Consider the following 24,841-nt stretch of genomic DNA (forward strand, 5'->3'; position numbering starts at 1 on the left):
GTGTTTAGGGCGTGGTTAGGGAAAGGGGATCGGGGACTGACAGTAGTGATGACGAACTCTGTTTTCCGGTTAAACCTGTCCCCGCCCATTCAGACGAGGAGGGCGCGCGCGTTCGAAAACCTCAAGGGACTGTTTTCACTTCCGATACATTAATCGATAATTTTATTTTCAATCGAAGCATTGCTACAGTATATTAAACATTTTTAAGTTACTTTCATTATTTTAATAAATTCTAGTAAAAAAAAAAAACTTTTTTGGAAATAAAATCTTTATTTTACTCTGTTGGTAACAATACTTTCTCACACCAAAAATGATCCAACAAGCATACCAATGTATCAGAACATTTTTTAAGCTAATTATAAAAAGAAATTCAGTATTAAAAGTAATTTTATCCAGTAGGTTTGAAAATAAAATTGATGATTTGAACTAATTTTGTAATATTGGATCATATTGCAAAATATATATTAGTAAACAAGGTAAAGCAGTTTTCTTTAAAACCATACTATAAATGTATTTACTTAAAGAAACGTAGGAATAATATTTAAGTATGTGAAAGCAAGAACTGACAATATTGATGCATTTGATTAAATTAATGGAGTTAATGTATTCTGCATTTTATAATGCCTCATTATTCTTGAAATAAATATTCACAAGAAAAAAATAAGTCTTTACATCGGAAATTAAATATTACAATGTCTGGATATTTTGAAAACCAAAAAGTTGCTTAGTCTATCCGTTTGTGCACACAAGCTAATAAATTATCAGAGGCAATAATAGAAGCATGGACTTTTGGCATTTTCAATATACAATAGATTTTGTTTTTTTCTGTCAAAAAACAAATAACGCCCAAAGTAGACATGATACAACTTGAGTTTGATTTTTTTTTCACAAGACAGATTCACTGCATAAATCCTGTCAAACCTGCTACTGCTAACTTAGATCAATACAGGTTATCTGAAAAAGAAGCAGTTTCTCAAAGTCTGAATTTGGACAAAACACAAACCTTCTTGTAACACTTCCAGAGTGATCAGGGCTGTCAGAAAACCCTTTATTGTAGAAACAGTTTGATGCAATATGACGATGGTCCACAGAAAAGTTTTGACCAGTTGCTTTTTATTGAATTTAATTACAAAAATAAAAGCACATATGCTGACTTTATTGGCTTGAATTGCTTGAAACTGTAAAAAAACAAAATCCATATTTGTGTTAACCAATTTTTTTTTTTTATAGATTCTTTCAATGTTGTTACTGTTTACTTTGGACAAATATAAACCAGTCTGTGCTATAATAAAGTGCAAAATCCAGCAAAAAGTCTGTTTTGTATAAAAGGAAATAGTCATTACTACATTTACTTTGTTTGCGTTACATATTTTGGTTAAGACAGGCAGATGTTAAATGAAACACAATGCTTTCCAGTTTAGAAAACATCTATGTGAATTTAGAGACAAACGCACAAAACAGCAAAAAACGTCAGCAGCAAGAGGCACATGTTTATAAAAACCGAGATTACAACAGTAACAACAGGGGATCATAAAATATATATTTGGAATGAGCTTACATACAACAGTGTTTAAAATCCTCCCCATTACTGAGTCTTTTTTTATTGTCTAGAAATATTTATTAAACATTTCGGCAGGATAAAGGCTGGGTATCACTAACAAAATCCAGTGGGATTTTATTATATAAGTTTTGATTTATTTTATGATTAATTAAAATAATAATTCATAAAAACATTTTTTTGCCAATGAAAAATACTTTTATGCAACTAGTGATGAAAAAGAGGGAAACTTTTTAATTAAAACGATAAATTATTTTATTAAAAAAAATGACTAAATGTATATTTTGTCTGAAATGTTCATTTTATCATTTAATATTGATTTTCTGTCTAAAGATGGCTTTAATATTGATTAACCTTCTTTTTTAAACCGAGTTAGAAAGTCAACCGTTCTAAAGAAAAAAAAAACAGTCTGCATTAAAAAAAAGACATCTTTAAATTATTTTTGACACTTACAACATTGTCTTTCAGCAGAAAAAAAAACAAAAACATTCTAACTAGTTACATTTTCTTCAGAACATAAAACATAGCTTATAACATACAGTGAAAGAAAATCATATCACCGTGAATATACAGACTTGAGATACATTTGAATACTTAAAAATGAGAAAAACTTCATTGAGTGCAATGAATCCAGTGGCTTAATGCATGAGCCGAGTTCAAATAAAGAGAGTTTGAACATGAGTCTGTAACAAGCTTCATTCAAGTTTCTGACCACAAGGGGGGTGTCACGGTCAACATATGCTGAGGGTCATATGAGGAGGTATTGCGTAAAAGAAAAATATCTCCTTGAATTAAAAAGGAGTGGAGTTTTGGGGGCATATCCACCGCTGAATCTTTTTGGCCCCTTCTTTAAGCAAATTTCAGGTCTTTGGTGTCAGTTTTTCCTAAAACCTATCGCTTCATCACCACCTGCTCAAAAGCTCCTGTTGCAACCCTGAAAGAGAAAGTTGTGGTTTGTTACAACTAAAATTATGTGAACTTTTTGAAATGTTTTGTTAAAACTAAGCAGAATTTCTACATAAAAACCTAATTTGCAACTTTAATTTTCAAAAAAGCATAACTGCTATCTGTGTTTACCGTAAAGGCTTGGTGTGTGGCACCCACAGTTACCTAATCAGACCTACCTCGTGTGCTGACTTCCCAGAGCTGTGCTTCCACCAGGACCAACAAACAAGCTGAGCCCCTCCTCTGCAGCAACACACACACACAAACATTTACATGAAAACTAGACACTTGCTCCTCATTATTCCCAACAAGCTGGAGCTTCTTTTGGGAGAACATTTAAAAATAAATGCTGATCAGACTTTGTCTGAAGTGCTTGGAGACATTGCGGGATTGTATTGCAACACTTGTAAGTAATTTGATCCCTCCTCTCGTCAAGATGCTGGGCAACTTTCCACACCAGGATTAGTTGTACACACCCTCTGCGCTGGAATCCAAGAAGCCGTGGCTGAAATCCTGGCCCTGCAGGATTTTATCGATTATGTCATCTGCGTCAATCCTTGTGGCATCCACCCTCCGGAGCTGATTCTCCATCGAGTCCTGCTTCACTATACGCCTATAATAAAAAAAATAAAAACCTATATAAGATGTTTACCATAAGTAATAAAAACATAGAAAACAGTTAATAAAATATGGTCCTAGCAGTCAGTAGACTGCTGCTGCGGGCCAGAAATATACAAAATGAAAACAGTAGAGAAGAAAACAATGAAACGCATGGGCCAAAAACCCAAACTGACTGCACAGGTTACCTGGGTGTTTTGGCTGAGTTTGGGTGCTTTTCACAGGTTTGATGCTGACCAACCGAGCGTGGGGGTGTGGGCCTTCGCTCCTTCTCTCTGCCCTCCCCCTGCTGATCGGCAGGCTCAATGCTACCAATGCCCGTAGAAGCAGAACCTCCAGAACCGCTTCGTCGATGACTCAGATCTGTTGAACTTGATCTATTAGAGCTATAACCTAAAGAACACACAAAAAAACGCCACCGAATTAGAAAAGTAATGCCATGCACTTGTATTCTTGTTAGATTTGTTTCTTATAATTTGGTAGAGTAAACAGGAATGATGGTTTTTGCACCTGATACTTTGGACAGCTGACTTGCATAGCTGGGTGTTCTAGGGTAACCGTTTGTAATAAGCTCTTCTGGGACAGATGCAGACTTTCCTGGTGTTCCTGACAAAAAAGTGATATAATCACACTTTAGGTCACAAGTTTTGTTCAAACCATTAAAAAGAAAAAAGAAAAACCCACAGAGGATGCCTATGAAACTTCTGTTTTTTTGTTTTGCTTTTGTTTTCCTCTGAACAAAAGTCTACTGTCCAAAAACCAAAACAAAGAAAAATGCCACAAATAATGCAGATGATAATTCTTTGCTGGAAGTGTAAAAATCCCCTTTGAAATGCACATAAGTTAATATTTTATCAGCACAAAATATGTTGATCTAATTTGTGAAATAAAACTCACTTCCTGCCAGCTGAGTCTCTTGGAGAAGGGCAGTGTGGATATTCAGTCTCCCAGTGGATGACTTCAGTTTTGTGAGTCATCAATCTGCTGAAGTTCTTTAGTGAGACCAGCACACGTGATGATGACGTTCCAACTCTCGAGTCAAAGAGTTGAACTGTTCTGTGTTTTTGTTTTGGGGTTTTTTTGAGCTGACCTCTAGCATATACGTCAGCTTGAATAGCAAGTTGTGGCGAGACAGCACCTGATTGGCCAGAGGGTGCCCAGCATTAGGTGGTAGCTGTCCAGGGAGTCACTTGTAACACTTGAAATTAGTAACTGCGACTTTTCGTGTTTTGCCAATATATTTTGACGTTGTTGGAGTGACCTTTTCAGCTGCTACAGGCCTATTGGTACATGGAGGCCGTGGGCTGCCCAAGTACTACAAACCCCCTCTCGGACCATCTGCTATGACCAAAGGGTATAACAATTTAGCCCCCGACTGAAATGTAGGAGCCTCTGGACTAACGGTGGATACACCAGGAGGCTGTCTTTGGAGCCCCAAAGCACGATTTTCTGCCAGGGTTTACTCCCTTACATTTCTGTCATACTTATTGGATTATGTCATGGGGTTTCACAAGTTCACAGTACATAGCTTTGTGAAGTCATATCTGCTAAAACTAGAGAAAAGGGAATGGTGCATGTAAGTCCAAAAGAAAAAAAAAACAACCAAAACATGTTTGGAGGTAAAGCAGAGAATATTTGCATGCAAGCAGAGACCTTTAGGGTGTGAGGGCAGTATGACAGCAGGGAGCATTTATAAAGTTTACACTCCCATCACACACTGACAACAGGAAATGTGCACATTTACATTTAGTTAATAATGCATATACGTTAGGATTTTATAGTCTCTTTCATAAATCTTTACTTTTGTTAGATCTGAGACAAAATTTGGGTATTTAAAATAGGCCTGCCACGATTAGTCGTCTATTAAACTATACTAAACTAAACTATTAAAATAGTCGATGACTAATTTAATACTCAATTAGTCGTTACTTTATATTATATGGAGTAAGGGTGTTGTAAAGTTGATAGTTATAATGGGATTATGCCAGCTTTTTGGACAGTTTTGGCATTTATTTAGGTTTTTTTAGGCTACTTTAGAGTTTAGCTAATATTTCAGCTTCATGCTAGTTATTTTGGCTAATTTAGGATTTTTTCAGTATTTTAGGCTACTTTGGAGTTAAGCTAATATTTCAGCTATATGCTAGCTATTTTGGCTAATTTAGTTTTTTTTTCAGATTTTAGGCTACTTTAGAGTTTAGCTAATATTTCAGATATGTGCTAGTTATTTTGAATAATTTAGTTTTTTTCAGTTTTTTAGGGTACTTTGGAGTATAGCTTATATTTCAGCTACATGCTAGTTATTTTGTCTAATTTCGGATTTTTTTTCAGTTTTTAGGCTACTTTGGAGTTTGGCTTATATTTCAGCTACATGCTAGTTATTTTGAAAAAAATAGTTTCTTTTCAGTTTTTTTTAGGTTACTTTGGAGTTTAGCTAATATTTCAGCTATATGCTAGCTATTTTGGCTATTTTTTTTCAGTTTTTAGGCTACTTTGGAGTTTAGCTAATATTTCAGCTATATGCTAGCTATTTTGGCAATTTTTGTTTTTTTCAGTTTTTAGGCTACTTTGGAGTTTAGCTTATATTTCAGCTACATGCTAGTTATTTTGGCTAATTTAGGATTTTTTTTCAGTTTTTAGGCTACTTTGGAGTTTGGCTTATATTTCAGGTACATGCTAGGTATTTTGGAAAAAAAAATAGTTTTTTTCAGTTTTTTTAGGTTACTTTGGAGTTTAGCTAATATTTCAGCTACATGCTAGCTATTTTGGCTATTTTTTTCAGTTTTTAGGCTACTTTGGAGTTTAGCTAATATTTCAGCTACATGCTAGTTATTTTGAATAATTTAGTTTTTTTCAGTTTTTAGGTTACTTTGGAGTTTAGCTAATATTTCAGCTTCATGCTAGTTATTTTGGTTAATTTAGGATTTTTCAGTATTTTAGGCTACTTTGGAGTTTAGCTAATATTTCAGCTATATGCTAGCTATTTTGGTTAATTTTGTTTTTTTTTTTCAGTTTTAGGCTACTTTGGAGTTTAGCCAATATTTCAGCTACGTGCTAGCTATTTTGAATAATTTAGTTGTTTTTCAGTTTTTTAGGCTACTTTGGAGTTTAGCTAATATTTCAGCTACATGCTAGTTATTTTGAAAAAATATATATTTTTTCTGTTTTTTTAGGTTACTTTGGAGTTTAGCTTATATTTCAGCTACATGCTAGTGATTTTGGCTAATTTAGGATTTTTTTTCCAGTTTTTAGGCTACTTTGGAGTTTGGCTTATATTTCAGCTTCATGCTAGTTATTTTGGCTAATTTAGGATTTTTTCATTATTTTAGGCTAATTTTGCATTTAACCAATATTTTTCAGCAGCGTTTTTTAGCTGTTAGCTACAGTGATTTCCGCAATCAATTTCAGCATCTTCAACTATCAGCACTAGCAGCTTCAGCAGCCAAATTCAGCTTACAATATTCTCACTAACATCATTGCAGGTAATGCCAGTGTGAATGCTATATATTGAATTTGTAGTTAGTTTAAACCTAATGATGTTTAAGATGTATGCTTTGCATCCACTTTGCACATGACTCGATTAGTCAACTAATCGGAAAAAATAATCAGTGATTAGTCAACTATTAAAACAATCGTTTGTGGCAGCACTAATTAAAAAAAAAAAAACGTTTAAAGGGTATTACAATTTGTTTCTTAACATTACAGGGTGTATGTGTTCATACCAGGAACAGAATGGGATATCTGAATGACTCCTCCTTTCGTCTCCTCAAGGAGAAACTCTGCCTCCGACTGTGGGATTCCCAGAGTCATGGCTTTAGATGGTGGACTAAAAAGTACACAGATATGAAGTTCAATTACTCAACTGGCTCAAATAGCGCTTTAAATAAATAACTTTTTATGATAACTTAAAACATGCACTACAAAAACAATAAAAAAGGATAAATTCATCTATTAAAAAAATATACAATAAATGTTATAAACACGGCAACATTTGTGAACAATTATGATTTTAAGGAGCCACTAAACCACAAAGAACTTAGATTTATTTACCACATGTTCAGTTTTGTGGCAAAAAATATATTTTCAATCCCCACAGTTTCAATGGAAATACCCATGTTAAGAGTCAACAGCTGAAATATGTTCAACCAGGTCACAATGTCTGCATGTGAACGGGTCTGTCCACAGTCAGATGAGCTTTTCTTTAAAAACATGACAAACTCCATGACAAACGCCATGTCTGTGTACTTAATTGGTGTTATTTTATTAATAACAAATATTTTCAGACAGTTATTTTTACTGGACATTCAAATATATATGTAATTTTGAATGTATTAAAAGTAGTAAGTATTTCTTAATTTTAGTGTAACAGAAGAAGACATAAGAGGTGTTAATATATTGAATTTTTGCTTGTTTTTTTGTTGACTGTGACTTTCAATGATCCTGAGCAAATATTAACACAATGTCTTTAAACGTTCTGTTTTTCCTTTTCTGTCGAAATTCCTTAAAAAAACGCTGAATAAACAAGTGAATGACATTTCTGTTAACCTTTTGTGTTACCATAATATTTTCTATCTATACTATTTATAACAAAAACAATATAGCCTGCAATGCAGAAGCCATGATACTAGTGGTAATACTAGCTTGTATTAAAAGTCAAGTCAGTAAAGGAAACTGAGGTTTGGAAGGATTTAATAACAGAGAAGTAGAGGGGGGGTAGAAAAACTCATCTCAGCTCTGTGTATAATTGTAAACCTTGCACATACAATGAGTAACAGAGTGGGATGAATGACTAAGCCTTTGACGTCTCCAAGGCAGCAGCCCGTGTATAAATATTGTGAATAGGGGTTCAACAGGAAAGACTATTGTGAAGGTTAAAAAGTATATATATTTAGAATACCATATTATCCATAAAGCTCTGTTGTACTGTTTCAGATTCCCTCTCACAGATCATTTTAGTTAGCCAAATTTCAATCAGGGTGAGGTTTTATCATTTCTAAGATAAGATTCTTATAACATTATTGCTACTAAAGGGTGCATTGTTACTTAAAAAAAGGAGTGTGTCAATAAAAATTGCAGTGTGGGAGTTTTCAGATTAGTGACAGACAGGAAGTGATAAAAACACTTCCATTTGTGGTTTGCCGCATACCATTGTACATAAAGAGCACGATTTCTTTGTAACCTTAACTCTACTAAACTAAACCTCCTTCTTTCCATGTCGTTTATATTTTGCACAAGTTGCAAATGAAAAACAGTTTGTGAAGCACTTACGCTTTAAAGCAGGGATCTCCAGACATAAGCTGTGTTGTGATGATGACCTGCAGCAAAAACAAAGCAATGACTAAGTCAGTTTGGAGTGGAAAGCAACAGAATTTCAAAAGCTTTTATTTCTCCAAGCGGTAAGGCCCATGCCCCAGGAAAAGTATGAACGCATTCAATCAACTCTCACGACTCAGGGAGTTTGTCACAATGCAGGCATTGGCTTGTTTTGTCTCAGTTGTCAGAGCATTCCAATTTTCATGCATGCCAATGCTTTATAGTTCTTCGAAGAGAACGTCTCAGTCTAGGAATAGATTATGTAGTTTGTGAGACCGGATGTCATTCCTACACGCATCCCACTGAAATCAGAAAGGCTGTATATATTCTGTGGCTTCTCATGTACACACGGGAGTTAAACTCCATGACTCGTAGCCATACCTTGAGAATTGAGTTATCCTGTCTGGTGTTTTTTGTGTCATAGCCCTCGAGGAGACATCGCCGAACCGTGGTGCCAGATCCAGCAAACTCTGACAGGTTTAGGTCTGCAAAGCCCATCTGCAAAGTGAAACTTTTTCTTAGGTAAAATCAACATAAAGTAAAATTGAACACTTTATGCTACTTCATTTCAATCAGGTTTCTCTGAAAATTCCAATGATAAATGGGCCATCCTGCCATTTAATGTTTTCTTTATTCAAATTGTGTTGGATCAAGAGCAAAGAAGCAGCCTGCTTGTGGATCACTCCAAACTAAAACTTATTCACACTAAACAGAAAAGTTACAGATTAATGAGTCAAAGCCAGACTTAGACTCAATCATAACCAGAAAGGCATATCTATTTCCTTTCTAATTAACAGACTCTCCCAAGCATAAAACCACAATCTGTCAAAGCCTTTGAAAACAATGTGTGTCACATATTTTTAGATAAGACTGATGCAATAAATCTCTTCATCTCTTATCTCTCATTGTTTACAATGGCTTTGCGTCATTTTATAGCTGAAATATTACCTTTGCAAAAGTTTTTCCACCCTTCTTCTCCTATAATCAAAAAAACAAATTTAATAAAATTAGAGTTTTTATTTTTGCAATGCGATTTTCAACATAACTTAAGCTAAAAATTCATTTACACAGAAATTAAGATAATTGTTGAATTTTAGTGATCCATACCTTGCGAACGGATACTCGGCACATACAGGGGTCCAGCACCCCCGTTCCAGCGTTGGCGCTTATTTTACACAAGAAAGAAAACTTTTTCTTCCAGCGCACACAATTGGCGTGGACAGGTTGCCTGTTACGACAAAGGTTTTTATTGACAAAATAAAAATCACACAAGCAAGCAATATGCAGTTACTCATCACAATTTTACGACACAAGTTCTTATCAAAATTGGGGAATTTTTACGGAGACAGCTAAGAATAAGAAATGTTCAAACAAAAGTGAGATAAATACAGCAAATAGCTGCCTTTATGCTTAAAATAATACCAAATATGTGCAGGGTGCAGCTTATGTTTGTAACCTTTGCACACACCTAAATACAAACTTTTTGGGCTATTTATAATGAAATGCGATAACTCAATAAATAAATAAACATAAAGAATGTATTTTTTTTACTTTATTTGGAATATACAGGTAAAAAAAAAAAACTTTTTTAATGTTTTCCATTTTAATTGTAGGGAAAGAGAATTTTTCCAGTTGAAAGTGAGCTGCCTTCATGAGCTCATCTTGTCGGACCAGAAGGACAAGTTTCAAGAAGGTAAACAATAAATTAAGTCGAAGGGGACTTTAGGCCATTTTGAAATATCTGTGATCAAAATTAGAAACGTATTTCCCTAAAAACAAAGAAGCGCAACTGTAAATCATAATTCCTGGTGGGCTAATATGAATGTTTTTTATTTCTAAGAAGTTAGCATAAACTTCCAGTGCTTGTTGCTAGGCAACTGCTTAAGTCAACGGTGGTTGAAAAAAATGACTTCGGCCTTTTTTTTTTATCTCCTTGAACAGATTTAAACTACCGACAGAGCTTAAAAATTACTTGGAATCGGTTGCGTTTGGGTTTTATTGCATTTTCGTCGACAGACTTACGACATTTTAAGGTTAAGTTAATTTTTTGTCGGTCACGAGCTGGACAATATAGCCGTAAATCAGCGGGAAAAGCCGTAAAAATGCTAAGCATACATGTATTGAAGTTTGAGTTTATCGAATTCAAACTATAAATAGAAAATATCTCACCGAGACGACTCTTCAGCAAAGCCTCCATCTAAAAGTCTTACTTTGCAAAATATAACTCCATTGACAAACGGGACCGACGACAATTCGTCCAAATCAAAGTCAATTTTAAACTTGAACCGTTTTTTCTTTGCTAGAATGAAGGACATGCTGTGTGAACGCGCCCTGACTGACTGAGGTGGAGCGGACAGTCAGATCTGGAGCCGCACGGCGCTCCTCTCCCTGTTGCTCTAGCGCTGCTGCAAGCCAGACCTAAACTTCAAATGTTCTAACCCCGCCCCCGGAGAAACACTGTTTATGACGTGGTTGAGAATTCGCGGTTTGATTGGACAGCGAGGCAGTAGGGGGAGGAAGAAATCATGGTAGTTCGCCACAATTTTAAGCGATGATTTGATTTTTTGTTTAGTCTCAGCAGTTTCGTGAGGACAAAAGCAAACCAGAAAATAATAAAACAAAAAAATATATATATTAAATTAATTACACAAATAATTTAAAAATGTTTAATGACCCACTCCAGAGAAAATTGTGGTGTTTTTAGCACGTTCTTGTAGCATATTTCTCATGATGGAGGACATATATAAAATAATTTAGGATTTGGTGATTATTTCTTTATTCAAATTGTGTTGGATCAAGAGCAAGTGAAAACCCACAGTTTGAAAAAGCAGGAGCCAAAGTCTGCTTTCTCCGCTATAATTCAGATGCATCCACTTGCTAACAAATATATCCACTTAACATCTTAATTTTCCTCGACTACTTGGCTCAGGTCTCTAAAATGGCATTGTTCTGATATTGCTTGTCGTTTTTATTTTTATTTTATCTTTTATTTAGTGCTACGCTAATGGCGTTGCCTTGAAAGTGTAAACAAAAGGCTGATGAGAAATTAGCTGAGGCTAACTCCAGTGCAAACAGTTTCGCCAACAACCCAGAGGAGAATTTCTAATGAGCTCCTGCTGGTTTGCAGAAAATATGTTTGATACAACAAATTTTGATTTAATATTAAATAAAAAATACAGTTTGAGTGAGACTTTAAACCAAATAATTTCTCAGGACAACTTGAAGTGTGGGTACATCATGAGTCACCACTTGTTCATCTGGGGTACTTTATTGGATATTTGAAACATTTTCATCCTAGACTTGGTGTAAGTAATCCAAAAATGAACTATGTAGAGTAGAGTGCAATGTACTTCAAATAGAACTGTTTTGTGTCTTGGCCTTCAATCATATTGGCTTGAGTATACAGTTTGAAACACTGACACTGAAAGTTGTCAGGAAATGTGGCCCAAGTTTTTAACCAAGATCAAAATTTTGAGCTCCTGAAAATACAAAAAACTCCCAAAACAAACGTCTTTTTATCCTCCTTATAACATTATATGAAACATTCGTATCAGAATCAAATTTGACATCATACTTCAACACTTCCTCTGCAGTTCTTGAAGGGTGGCACCACTGAAAGCTGTAATCACCAGGTTATCGCCATACCTAAATGATTAATTATAGATAAAATCCAATCAAATTCAGAAGCTTTTAAGAAGGAAAGGGATATTGTTCATATAAAATTTAAGCAGTAGATGAAAAAACCCATCTTGACACACCACTGAAGACAGAGCTTAGATCATGCTCACCTCAGACCAAATACAAAATTTGACGAGACCATCAAAAATGTGGGATTTTTATACAGTTTTTAAGAAACTTTTGTTAATTCAGTTTAAAACATTTAAGTGTTTTTTCAGATGATTCATAAGTATTTAAAAAAAATACTGGGGTATTTTACTTGTTGCATTAACTAAGAATGTATTTAAATGCATAAATACAAAAAACTGTGCTATACTTTTTCATTAAACCCAATTTTCTGCTATTATTGCATGCTAGTAATGCCTTCCCATGATAATTTTTTTCAATATTTTTGAAGAAACACTGGGAAGAGCAAATTATCTGCAGTTTTCCTCACCAGATAAATATTCATTTTGTTTGGATCTTCTACAATAGTAATTAAAACAACAGATAAGAAAGTATCAGATAATACTCCATGCATGAGAAAACCAGAACGTCACCAAACAAGCAACATATAAATTGTACAGTTAGCAAACTTGAGGTGTGTTGGTTCAATGTGTCCCGAAATCCTGCTTTTTTTAGAAACTTGATTATTTATATCTCTTTATATCTGACTGTTTTATTTTAATTTCATTATGTTAGGATACCACCTTATAAAGGTTTTCTTCACAAATAACAAAAAAAAATGCAACTCCTGTAATAGCAGCATGTAAGGGTAACTTTTTAGATTTTCTGATTTGCAATTTATAGGCCACTGGAGTGGACAGCATGGCTGGTTCGTCCTGATGAATAACCCATAAAAAGTTCTTGAATCTAGTTTTTGTCTTTTATTCACATTCTGTTAACGTTTTTTCTTCATGTTACCCATTTTTGTCCAGGTTTAGCCTCTGAATGACACTTAGAAGCTCAGTCATTGCATCCAAGCTGCAGTGTGGGTGTTTTACCTTTCTAGTCTAAACAGTTTACTGCATAAAGTAAGAGCACTACCTCATTATACAAAACAAACAAACAAATGTAATGGATTGTGGTTTTTAAAATTTGAACGTAGAAAACTATCAGTTGGAATCATGGTTTTACTCAGGTCCTTAGTTGTAACCACAACATATTGCAGGGGATTTGTTTATGTTACCTTGGCCTACTTGATCTTTGAACAACTTTAGAATAATTTCCACCATCCACATGTGAGTTTAGCATTGCAGTGAACTGGCAAACTAGAGCTCAACTGGGAATATAGGAGATTTGGAAAATGGAAGGATAGATATTCATTTGTTCCCCAATTGACTAATATTGTAGATATGTTTGAATTATTTACATTTAAAACCAAACATTCAGGTGGTAGCCAAGTCAAATGTGAGCATTTTTATCCAAACCTTTAAGAATAGTCCTGCAGTACTACACCTTAACTTTTGACAGGATTTGTATTGTTGGTGTCATGCATGAACAAAGTCAAAACCTGTCAGTTTTAGTGAATTACGGTAAGCAAGACACAGGAAGAGACAGGACACTTGCTCTGTTGATACTACAGACTGTATTGACAGCGGATGTTCAACTTTGCTTTAGTCTTTAAATTACAACACATCTATTACAGCAAAATGTCCCAACCCCAGTGGATTTAAGACAATAAATTGTCAATATTATTCCTGAAATGATTGGGATTGAGATGCCTGGTTGTCTCATACATGGCTCTGCAGGATCTATGTATGAGGAAAAAGTCACTGATTTTTTATTTATTTTGCCTAGAAATGGCATAATCACAAACAACAACAAAAAAAATCAAAAGATGTTTGGAATGACAAATTTTACCTTGTGATGTTATTTTAAGAAAACAATACTTTATACGTTTAAAATTTTGCTACTGCATCCACCTCCGATAATACAAGACATTTCCTGGAAGCAATATTTCTGGTGGTGACTTGTCCAGACCATGATAGTAATCCCTATTCATTTACCAGATAGAGTTCCCAACCTTCCCAGTCCTCATGTGTCCTTGGGTGAGTCACTAAACCACGTGATACCCTTCAACCCAATGCTTGGAGATAACACTTTGGACTTACAGGACTTGTCATATATACTTTTTAAACAATTATCATAGACATAATACAATAATGATTGATTGATGTCATATTTATGATAAACCACCTGCTTTCGCTTTGTATGTTTGCGCTGTTGTGAAATGTCGTCCTCTGCTGGTGAATGGTGGTATTGCATTGCAGGAAATGCCGAGCTCAGTGCTTCTCGGTGCAGCTGACACGTCCTTCCAGATAAGAAGATTACGATTTTTTTTTCTTTAATGCCCCTCTGCGTATCGAATTCAAAACCGGGAAACGGAAGGTTGCTAAAAATGTCGCCCCGTTTATGTAAATTGTTCTCCGTGGCGCGTGCGCGTTCCTGTTTTTGCCATTCCTTTCCCGCTGTTCGGTGTATAAACATCAGCGTTGCTACGTCTCTCCCGTAGCTCCGCCCTCGAATACTGCAGTTCCTCAGGAGCGCTGCAGCTTCACCTCCGCTCAGGGGCTGCCTGCAGAAAACACCACCCGGAAAGCCTTTTTGTCATTGCCAACGTTGAGTTCGCGTGTGGATTATGCATGTGGATTAACGAATGATCCTCAATATGGATTAATAATCAGATTAACGTTTGCAGGACGGCCGGTCTGACCGCTTCCTCCACATTGACTCTGCAATGTATCAGACGTTACGGACGTCTTTACTATCAAGTGCCCGGTGCTGGGATGCCAACAGTCAGCAGTCATACCAGACCCTGTTCGATCGGCTCGACACCAACAACGATGGGAAGGTGGACGTGGCCGAGCTGCGGGCGGGCCTCAAGGCGATGGGGATATTCCGGCACGGAGCGGCACAGGTAAGAGGGGAGAACACGACCCTGCCCGCCAGCACGCGCTCACTGAAGCCCGGCCCTCCCGTTCACAAATCCTGTCTTTCCCATATCAACGGCGTTTCCTGACTGAGCTGACAGTCTGTTAAAGCTCCAAATGTTGGAGAAAAAAAAAGAGAAAATTATTTTTAAAAATGTATTTATGAAATAAATATTTCAAACTTAAGCAATAGAAAGATTATTTACACTTTAAATATAAAAGTCAAAATAGTTAATGTTTATATATAGTAGTAATAAAGACTATTTATGGTCTGCCCTGCCTATAAACATCTACTTGTTTATGACTTTGTGAAAGCTGATTATTTTGAGATAAATATTTTTTTTATTTTCCATTTTCACTTGTACTTCTATTCTGAATGACATTATACAGGTGGAGCATGCTTGTCCTTCTGATCACTTTGACTTTGCATGTCTTCGTTCTGCAGAAGATCGTGTCATCCGGTGACCAGAACAAGGACGGGTGTTTGGACTTCAACGAGTTCACCAAATACCTGAAAGAGCACGAGATGAAGCTTTGGCTGACTTTCAAGAGTCTGGACAGGAACAACGATGGTGGGAGATGAGTGAAGCAATAGTGCGCGCACATGTCGCAACAGCAATGAATGCTCACCGTGCATCCACAACTTCGTTTGCATTTCAGTTGTTTTGTATTTTTGTGACAGGGCGCATCGATGCCTCAGAGATCCAGCAGTCGCTTGCAGAGCTCGGCATACATCTCAGCAAGGAGCACGCCCAGAAAATCTTACAGAGGTTTAACCTCAACATTTATGCATGTATGTTTACTGCATGCATGGTGATATAATCCATAACCTGCTTGTGCTTCATTAGTATGGACATCGACGGGACCATGATGGTTGACTGGAACGAGTGGCGAGAACACTTCCTACTGTACCCTGCCCACAACCTAGAAGAGATCATCCGCTATTGGAAGCACTCCTCGGTATGGCTCACAGAGAAACTCTTCTCTGAACGCATTTTTCTGCCCACACTCAGAGGCAGCTGCAGGGCAATGAACCAAACTCCTCTGGTGTTAGATAATATAGATTTTATCTGTAGCCCACAGTTGCTCTCACAGTCTAAAACAACCAAGTTAACGAGGTCACAGTTTGACGCTTTATTTTGTCATCTTCTACTGTGTCCAACTCCTTATTCGTGATAAAACTGTAACTGTCTGCTTTGTGATATGCATAAATGTTGTACCAAAATCTACATCTAACCACACAAACCTGGAAAATGTGTCAGAACAGTGAGTGCAGGGCAAATCCAGCCAGGGTCATAATCCCAGTATCATGTCTCCCACAAGCACTTCCATGCTTTTGTGAAAACAGTGGATATTTTTATCTCAAACAGCCAAAGCATACCAGACCAGAACTTAGTCAGCTCATTGATTTTGCTTCTATGTATTATTTCATGTTTGGCAAAAGAGGAGTTGGATTTTTCGTCTGTTTGTGTAACATTTGCAACTTGTGATCTCAAAGTTTCTGGCAGAAACTTTTTGTTCAACATGAAGCACATTTTGTTTTAAGAGGCTGACCAAAATGTTACAGGAAGGTGTCAAAAGAAAGAAGAAGTCTTTTTTGTTCTTTCAGCCACGAACACACTGTGGCCATGTTTAGTGAGCCTAATCATTGTGCAGTGTATGTTTTGCACAGTAGACATGCATTGGAACTTATGTTCTGGTAACAGACAGAGTTACGTGTTCAGGAGTCCACGCGATCCATTTTAATCAAGGTGCTAATGTAATCTTAGGTGCTGGACATAGGCGACAGCCTTGCCATCCCGGATGAGTTTACAGAGGAGGAGAAGAGCTCAGATGTCTGGTGGAAGCAGCTTGTTGCGGGTGCTTCTGCAGGGGCAGTCTCTCGAACTGGAACTGCCCCACTGGACCGACTGAAAGTCTTCATGCAGGTAAAACCAAAAAAGAGATACTCGTAATTTCTGGAGTATAAGTTGCATTGGAGTACAAATTGCATTGTAGTATAAATTACATCAGAGTATAATTCGCATTGGAGTACACTGGAGTATAAGTCGCACCAGAGTATAAGTCGTACCACAGTGTAAGTTGCATCGGAGTATAAGTCACACCACAGTATAAGTTGTTCCGTAGTATAAATTGCACCAGAGTGTAAGTTGTACCAGAGTATAAGTTGTACCAGAGTATAAGTTGTACCAGAGTATAAGTCGTACCGGAGTGTAAGTCGTACCCGAGTATAAATTGCACCGGAGTATATTGCACCAGAGTATAAATTGTACCAGAGTATAAGTTGCACCAGAGTACAAGTTGCATCGGAGTGTAAATTGCACTGGTGTATAAGTTTCAGCAGAGTATAAGTTGCAATGGTTTATAAGTTACACCAGAGTATAAGTCATACTGGACTATAAATTGCACAAGAGTATAATTCACATTGGAGTACAAGTTACACTGGAGTATAAGTTGCACCGGAGTATAAATTACACCAGAGTATAAGTTGCACCGGAGTATATTGCACCAGAGTATAAATTGTACCAGAGAATAAGTCATACAGGAGTATAAGTTGCATCGGAGTATAAGTCCCATTTGAATATAAATTGTACAGGAGTATAGGTTACAACAGGGTATAAATTGCACCAGATTACAAGTCGTACCAGAGTATAAATTGCATTGGGGTGTAAATTGCACCTCAGCATAAGTCACACTGGAGTATAGTGGCAGAAGCCAATAAATCCATTCTAAAGAAAAAATATATATATATAAGTTGCTCTGAAGTGTAAGTCACACTTTTGGGAGAAAAGTGCAACAATTCAGAACATATCTGCCAAGTCCAGCGTAATGCTAGATTCACACCAAATGCAATTCATGCACCATATTTACATCCACTGCCTATTTTGACATGCAGCAAATTCAATGCTTGTCCAAAGATTTGTTCATAAACTAGACACCCCAATTTATGTGGGAGAAGCTACTGTCAAGGTTTTAGCCTCATGGCTACATGGAAATGTTGACTGCATATCTCACATAGTGATGTCAAGAGTTCAGGCCTATTTATTTATTTTGAAGAGATCTACAAAAGCATCAGATAAAACATCTTCCTGTCTGAAGTCATGAGATCCTTCACAGCATTTTTGTTAAGGCCATCTTTACCTTTTACTGCTGCATCTGAATGATGGTGCTTTCAGCGGTACTTCAGTGTCTCTGTAACCCAGTTTGATGACTTGGCATTAGTCTGAGAAGGAAAAAAAAACAGAATAAGAATATCTAGAGGTAAATAATAAGATAATCTGAACAATCCAATTCTCCTCCATGTTTTGTTTATTGGACGACACTTCTTGTTCTGCATTGTTGTCAATAGCAAAAACTGATACACATCCATACAGTGTCCTCTTGCGGATTTTAGTGGGAAACAGCCTCTAAAAGCCTACCGGTTGATAGTGGGAAAATAAATAAATCACTCCTGAGTATAAGTTGCACCCCTGGCCGAACTATGCAAATAAATAAATAAACAAATAAACAAGGACTTAAACTCTGAAAGTACGGGAAAACACTGAAAAATGTGAAAGTGCAGTTTCTAATGTATTTAATATGTACTGCAGGTTCATTCTTCCAAAACAAACCGCATAGGCCTAATAGGGGGTTTCAGGCAGATGATCGTGGAGGGGGGTCTGACTTCACTGTGGAGAGGAAATGGAATCAACGTCCTGAAGATCGCTCCCGAGACTGCCATCAAATTCATGGCATACGAACAAGTTAGTCCACTTTTCTGTTAAAAAAAACCTCAACAGGTGCTAATTTGTGGCACATTTATTGACTGCAGCCACTGTTGGGTTTCATTTTACAGTATAAGAAGTTGTTGTCATCAGAGGGAAAGAAGATTGAGACGCATAAGAGGTTTATGGCTGGCTCCATGGCTGGGGCAACAGCACAGACAGCCATCTACCCTATGGAGGTGACAGATTTGTCTTTAGTTAAGCGAGATGCATTGAAAGCAAGAGACATTCTTTCACTTTTTCTTTTCTTTTGTCCTGCAAAAAGGTCTTAAAGACTCGCCTGACCTTGAGGAAAACTGGCCAGTATGCAGGAATGTTTGACTGTGCCAAGAAAATCCTGAAGAAGGAGGGCGTCATAGCTTTCTATAAGGGCTACATTCCAAACCTGCTGGGGATCATTCCTTATGCCGGGATAGACCTCGCCGTGTACGAGGTTCGTAGGCACAATCTCTGAACCTTAAGGGAAGAGTTCACTTTGATCAAACGTGTGTCGACTCTTGTGTTTTAGACTCTGAAGAACGCCTGGTTGTCGTATTATGCCAAAGACACAGCTAATCCTGGAGTTCTGGTGCTGCTGGGCTGTGGGACCATCTCCAGTACGTGTGGTCAGTTAGCCAGTTATCCGCTCGCACTCGTACGCACACGGATGCAGGCACAAGGTAAATTCATTTCACTCATAGGACTAAAAAATACTCAATATTTTAACTGTGGATCTTCTTTGCATCGAGGAAAACTTGTCCAATCCTGTTAATCTGAAGTCTTTTGTGTCATTTGTGACCTCCACTGTGTTATGAGAGAGCTATAGGGAAGACCCACATGTGAGAGAAAAGCCAGATAATTGAGGTTTATTTTAGGTCAAAAAATACAAAACACTAAGAGCTGAGTTCACTAAAAAAAAAAAAAAAGTGTGAGAAAGTGTGTCAGGATTTGTAGCTTTGACTGCAGTCTAGAACTCTATTACATCACTGGATTTTAGACAAGAACTGTGTGCTAATGCATTACAAATACATTAAAAGAATTTGAAACAATTTATATATATATATATATATATTTCATTTTAAACTATGAAGTAGAGAGGCAAATTGATTAATAGATATAAATATTTGTCATGTTTGGGCTTTAGATAGGGTCCTGAACTTTTTCTTTAATTCAGCTACAAGAAACTTTTTCTGATTTATGTGTTTTTCTGCCAAAATTCAAATAAAAATGCTAGACAAATGGTACATAGAAATGTAAACTATTCCTCAGTTAAACCTTTTCTAACTTGCATAAAGCTATGAACCAGTGGAAAGAATCTGCTGAAATCTCCATATGTAATGTGCCAGAGGCAAAGCCTAAGCATTGAAATTTGCCAAAGTGAATTTTGGTTTGGCAAACAATAAACTCCTAGTAACAAAAGTAAGAAAAAAAAGTGTGTTAATCATTTCTGCTGTTAAAATCATTACTTTTTCTGCCAAAAAAACGATCAAATCATTTTTTTTTTACAATTTTATATATTTTTAGTATAATTTTATAAATGTACAAGTTGAAAATTAATTTTAATATGTTTTTTAATTTGTATTTTATCGTTTTAGATTTTTTATTTGAGCTGTATTCACATTTTTCTTTCATTTCAGAGCAGACTGTTTTTAGTTGTGTAAAGTTACTTATCTATATCTGTATAATTTGCTCAGAATTATACGCATATCTCAAACAAACATTGCAAAAATGACCTTTTCTGTTTAAATATCCTGCTCTAGATGACTAAAAACGATCAGTAATCACAAACTAGAGTTTAAGTTTTGTCTTTCTTTTCAGCCTCTCTGGGTTCATCAGAGCAAGTTTCCATGAGTAGCCTGTTGAAGAAGATTGTAGCCAAAGATGGTTTCTTTGGACTCTACAGGGGCATCCTGCCAAACTTCATGAAAGTCATTCCAGCTGTCAGCATCAGCTATGTGGTTTATGAGTACATGAAGACGGGCTTGGGAATCTCTCATTGATACTGCAAATGACTGCAAAGAACATTCACTGTATTTGTAAGACTTGAAGATGTAAGAAAAAATTCTAAAGGACCAAAAAAAAAAAAAGCTAACAGAGCATGAGTTTATTGGTGGATGGAATGCAAGCTGTATGTGTAAGACTTGCCTGCCAGTAGCTACAGTATATTTTGAATCAGTTGTGGTGCGCATGCTTTATTTTTTACCTCGAGTTTGCACATGAAACACTCCTTTCCAGCAGAGTCCCAAACGATGTTTAATCCATACATTTCTGTAGATTTAAATAGTTCAAAAATAATTCAATTATGACGTTTTTTAATTTTTAAAAGACTCACACTGATCTTCTTTTGAGCTCTTTTAAAAGCATTCCCAGTCGTCTTTTAATTTCAGTTATGATGTTTTTAGCCAATAAAAAAAACAAACAAAAAACAGTTGTTTTCTAGGACATAATTTCTGTAGAGCGGCATTAGTTAATTAGAAATTCGCCTCTTAGTTATTGAGGAACACCCCCTCTTCCTCCTTGCTGAGAGCTCTCTGTTTACACTCTCCTACTAGCTTACAGCCCCTCACACCCCCCCAACCTAACATTAGTGGTGAATCAGCAGTTTTGAGCCAGACGGGTGAGGAAAAGGAAGACATACATGAATCTATTTGTCTACAAGTAGATCCAACTGCATGTTTTTGTCTGCTCCTGAAAAAAACTGCTATTTTAATCAGAGTGGGTCTTTAAGCTTGATTTAAAAACTGTGATACAGCATTATTTTAGCTAAAAAGAAGGACATGTTTTCGTTGCAGAGTTGGCTGCCTCTTGTCCTTTGCTGTGTTTGCTATGAAATGTGAAAGGTGACACTGTATTTTAACCCCAGAGGCACAATTTGAGCCCTTGAGTTTCAAACACCTTCCCTCATTTGACGTCGAGAAAGCAAAGATCTAATCAGCAGCTGTAAAGCTAAGCGGTCCTCATAAAAATCAATGTGTTTAACGACACACCTTCTGAAATGTGAAAATGACTAACTCTACATTCTTGTGGTAACTTATGAAATGTGCCTTAAAGCTTCTTGATGCAGACCGTGGACATGATTTTTTTTTATCTTCATAGATATACGCTGTATTTATGTACTATCTATATTATGAACATGATTTCAGTTATTCTATTTATTGAGTTATTGATAAAACAGTGGTAAATAGTTGTTACATTGAAATTCATGATAATAAACAGAAAGACCAACCCTCCCTTCCAACACGGTTTATTCTCCTGTTCAGGTTGGTGCTGTGTTTAAATCTTAAGAGCTGGGAGGTTTTATTTTTATCTTACATTTTTACTATGAGACTGTTAGCCTTTTGCGTTTCATTTAAAATGCATTTATGAGTATTTAAAGAATTTAAGACTGCTTTGGCTTTGGTAATTATGGATATTTATGGTTTGCTTTTAATGTCAGATTTTTTTAACTCAGTGGATTGCTTTTTCCATTGCAATTAGTCTATTTTACCTTTAATTGATTAAAGGAATCCCACTGAAATCCTAAAAATGCAAGTTATTTTGATTAAATCTTTCCTAGAAAATCTGGTAATTATATAACTTAATGTTGCAAGGATTTAAAGTTCTTTGTTCTGCAGTTTAGTCCTGTTAAAAAAAAAAGATTATACAAACTTTGGATTTTAGTGATTATAAGTTTGCACGGTTTTATTGCTAAAAGCAATAGGTTTTGTCTTTGCTTTTTGTTTTTTTCCAGCATTACCATGAACTGCATGTTTTAAAACATCTGCCAGTGGTCAGGTTGAACCAGCAGCTGCTTCCCAACAAGTGTTGACCGGTCAGAGCTGTCTGAGCCTTTACGGAAAGGGGTCTTTAAAAAAGAAAATAACAGAAAGAAATGACACCAAGAAAAACATATCAGGGGATAATACTGTTGTGTATCTTACTGTTTTTTTCTTTTATATTAAAGCATGTAAACAAATTTAGGTAAATAAATTTATGAATAATAAAAATGAACATCAGAAATATGGTCTTTCTTTGAAGTTTTATGAGTGATTGAATAGAGACATTCATACACAAACAGCTCACTAAAAATTAATCTAAAAAGTTTTTCCTACATTTAAATGCATTCAGTCTGTGGATCTTCTACTTTCTATTATCTACAATTTTTCTCATAAACACCTGCAACAAAAGCAGTTTTTATGTGACAGGTGAGTCGATAGTGGAGGAGCAGATACTTTTATTGAAAGAATGAAACGATTAAAATCAAGGTAGATTTTGAATCTATTTTGATCTATTTTAATAGCTTTCCCTGTAGTCTTTTAATTATAATTATTTCTTTTATAGTAAAAATTTGCAAATCTGGACCATCTTCTAAGTCAGGACATAGTTTCTGTTGAGCGGCAGTAATTAATTTGAAATTCGCCTCTAAATTTGGGCGGGACTATTGCCATGGAATGAGCCCACCCTCATTTCCCATCATCGATCTGTTTACCCCCAGCTGGTGCAACAATAATGGCGAGCATTGTTGGAGCTATCCAGCTGTACACTTACAAACCAAATGCCAGCTGAGAGGAGTAAAACAAAGAAGTACATAGTGATTTTAAGCTAAATTTCTTTATGTATTTCCTCCATCTTGAGAAACATGTTGAAAACACCAAAAACATGATTTTCATTTGAGTGGGTCTTAAAATTGAATAAATATTTGATATCTCTACATATAAAATTTTAACATTTGTTACAAAAAGAGAATTTTTTACTATATTTTACTATTATTATTTTATTTAACTTGTTTGTGTCTATTTTTTGAAAACACACACACACACACGACGCTATACTCATATTGGAGAAAAAATAGGACTTTAAATTCATTGTAAATTATTAAAATAATTTGAGGCGCCACACAAAATAAGTTCAAGATATACGCACAATTTTCTGGGAGGAAAAAAAACAAACCTTTTTTTACTTCTTCGTTTACCGGATGTTGTTAATCTCGTTGCTGACTTCCGGTTTTCCCTCTACCGGCCACCGTAGTTGTAGAAAGGGGCGGATCTTCGCTGGTGTCACAGAGGCTCTTGCTGCTCTTCAACACAAATCATCGCCTCAGCAGCGCTGGTCCGAGCTTCCAACCCACTTCGGTTCTTTTAAAATATATAAGAATTCTAATCTTTATAGTTTCTGTTGTGGACGCCGGTTTCTCACACGGAGGAAGGAGTTCCCGGTTCGCAGACAGTGACAGCTAGCTGCTAGCTGACTTTAACAGCGGGCAGCAGCTAAAAATATTCTTCGGGAGAGAGCCGAGGTAGGCGGGCACAGCAAAAGCGTCCAGCGCAGTCACCACGGTAGGTAACAAATAGAGTGTGTGCGGTCACTTTAAAGCTGATTATTGATTTTCACAACATGCCCTTCGGTTCTAGTTAAAACACTTATTGAAGAGACCTTGTTACAGGATATGTCCACGGAAGTTCACAGATAGTTCATGATGCTAAAAATACCTTTAAAACTTGTAAATACTTTGTCTGTTTTTCACTCCCTGTCAATTTAGTGCTCATAACTTTAAGATGATAGTATTTTTCCCTTTATCATAAAGGGTTTTCACATTTTTTCTATGATTTATTTAAAAATGACCCTGCAGCTTCCTGTTTATACTTGACATTCCTTTCATGTGGGAATATACAAAACATGTAGATTTTGCTGTCATTGGTCTTGTGACTATTAGTTTACCCGTTGTCCCTTGGTAAAATCTGACATAAAGATGCGTAAAAACAGATTGAAAAGTAGATTAGTGGAGCTGGTTTTTCTGTGTTATTGTTTTGTTCTGCTTACTGATTTGTAGTTTTCTACAACCTCTACGGGAAAACGGAAAACTTGTTTTACCTGTTATAATGTTAAGAAATTAATAAAAAATGTTAAACTTAAATCTGCAAGAAATAAAACTTTTAGAAATAGAACTATATGTTTTTTTTCCACTGAGATGGCATTCATTAAAATAGTTGCTCAAAAACTTTGTAAAATCCCTAATTTGACTACAGTGTTTCTGTGTTCCATGTTCCTAAAATGCATTTAATCAAAACAAGACGCTGAGAAAGATTTAAAATGAAAAG

The 24,841-nt window shown here is 36.1% G+C and overlaps 3 protein-coding genes across 5 annotated transcripts in view; 2 read left to right on the forward strand and 1 right to left on the reverse strand.

The window, feature by feature from the left end:
* Nucleotides 1-1,470: 1,470 nt before the first annotated feature.
* LOC112147388 (protein FAM102B) lies at nt 1,471-10,877 on the reverse strand. The gene is made up of 11 exons (XM_024273736.2): nt 10,601-10,877; nt 9,539-9,659; nt 9,380-9,409; nt 8,813-8,929; nt 8,387-8,433; nt 6,841-6,944; nt 3,632-3,727; nt 3,310-3,514; nt 2,980-3,116; nt 2,683-2,746; nt 1,471-2,492 (listed from the first exon to the last, which is right to left on the reverse strand). The coding sequence occupies exons 1-11, from the start codon at nt 10,744-10,746 to the stop codon at nt 2,450-2,452; spliced, it is 1,110 nt and encodes a 369-aa protein (XP_024129504.1). The 5' UTR covers nt 10,747-10,877; the 3' UTR covers nt 1,471-2,449.
* Nucleotides 10,055-22,763, forward strand: LOC112147387 (calcium-binding mitochondrial carrier protein SCaMC-1). 2 transcript variants are annotated; one of them, XM_024273735.2, is made up of 11 exons: nt 10,055-10,124; nt 14,790-15,008; nt 15,467-15,593; nt 15,704-15,791; nt 15,870-15,981; nt 16,791-16,949; nt 18,612-18,764; nt 18,857-18,964; nt 19,051-19,218; nt 19,294-19,444; nt 22,495-22,763. In XM_024273735.2, exons 1-11 carry the CDS (start codon nt 10,083-10,085, stop codon nt 22,503-22,505), a joined length of 1,338 nt encoding a protein of 445 aa, XP_024129503.1. In that variant the 5' UTR covers nt 10,055-10,082; the 3' UTR covers nt 22,506-22,763. The 2 variants fall into 2 exon arrangements, with proteins under 2 accessions (XP_024129503.1, XP_024129502.1); XM_024273734.2 differs by lacking the exon at nt 22,495-22,763 and adding an exon at nt 20,583-20,851.
* Nucleotides 22,764-23,759: 996 nt separating this feature from the next.
* The window catches only part of prkab2 (protein kinase, AMP-activated, beta 2 non-catalytic subunit), a 7,775-nt gene continuing 6,693 nt past the window's right edge, over nt 23,760-24,841 (forward strand). Inside the window, exon 1 of one of the 2 annotated variants that reach the window (XM_024274318.2) lies at nt 23,760-24,079. The gene's annotated coding sequence lies outside the window, so the exon portion shown is untranslated. The remainder of the gene's footprint in view (nt 24,080-24,841) is intronic. The other variant, XM_024274319.2, reaches the window with a different exon arrangement.

Source organism: Oryzias melastigma, linkage group LG17 (genome assembly GCF_002922805.2).
Source record: "Oryzias melastigma strain HK-1 linkage group LG17, ASM292280v2, whole genome shotgun sequence".
NCBI lineage: Eukaryota > Metazoa > Chordata > Actinopteri > Beloniformes > Adrianichthyidae > Oryzias > Oryzias melastigma.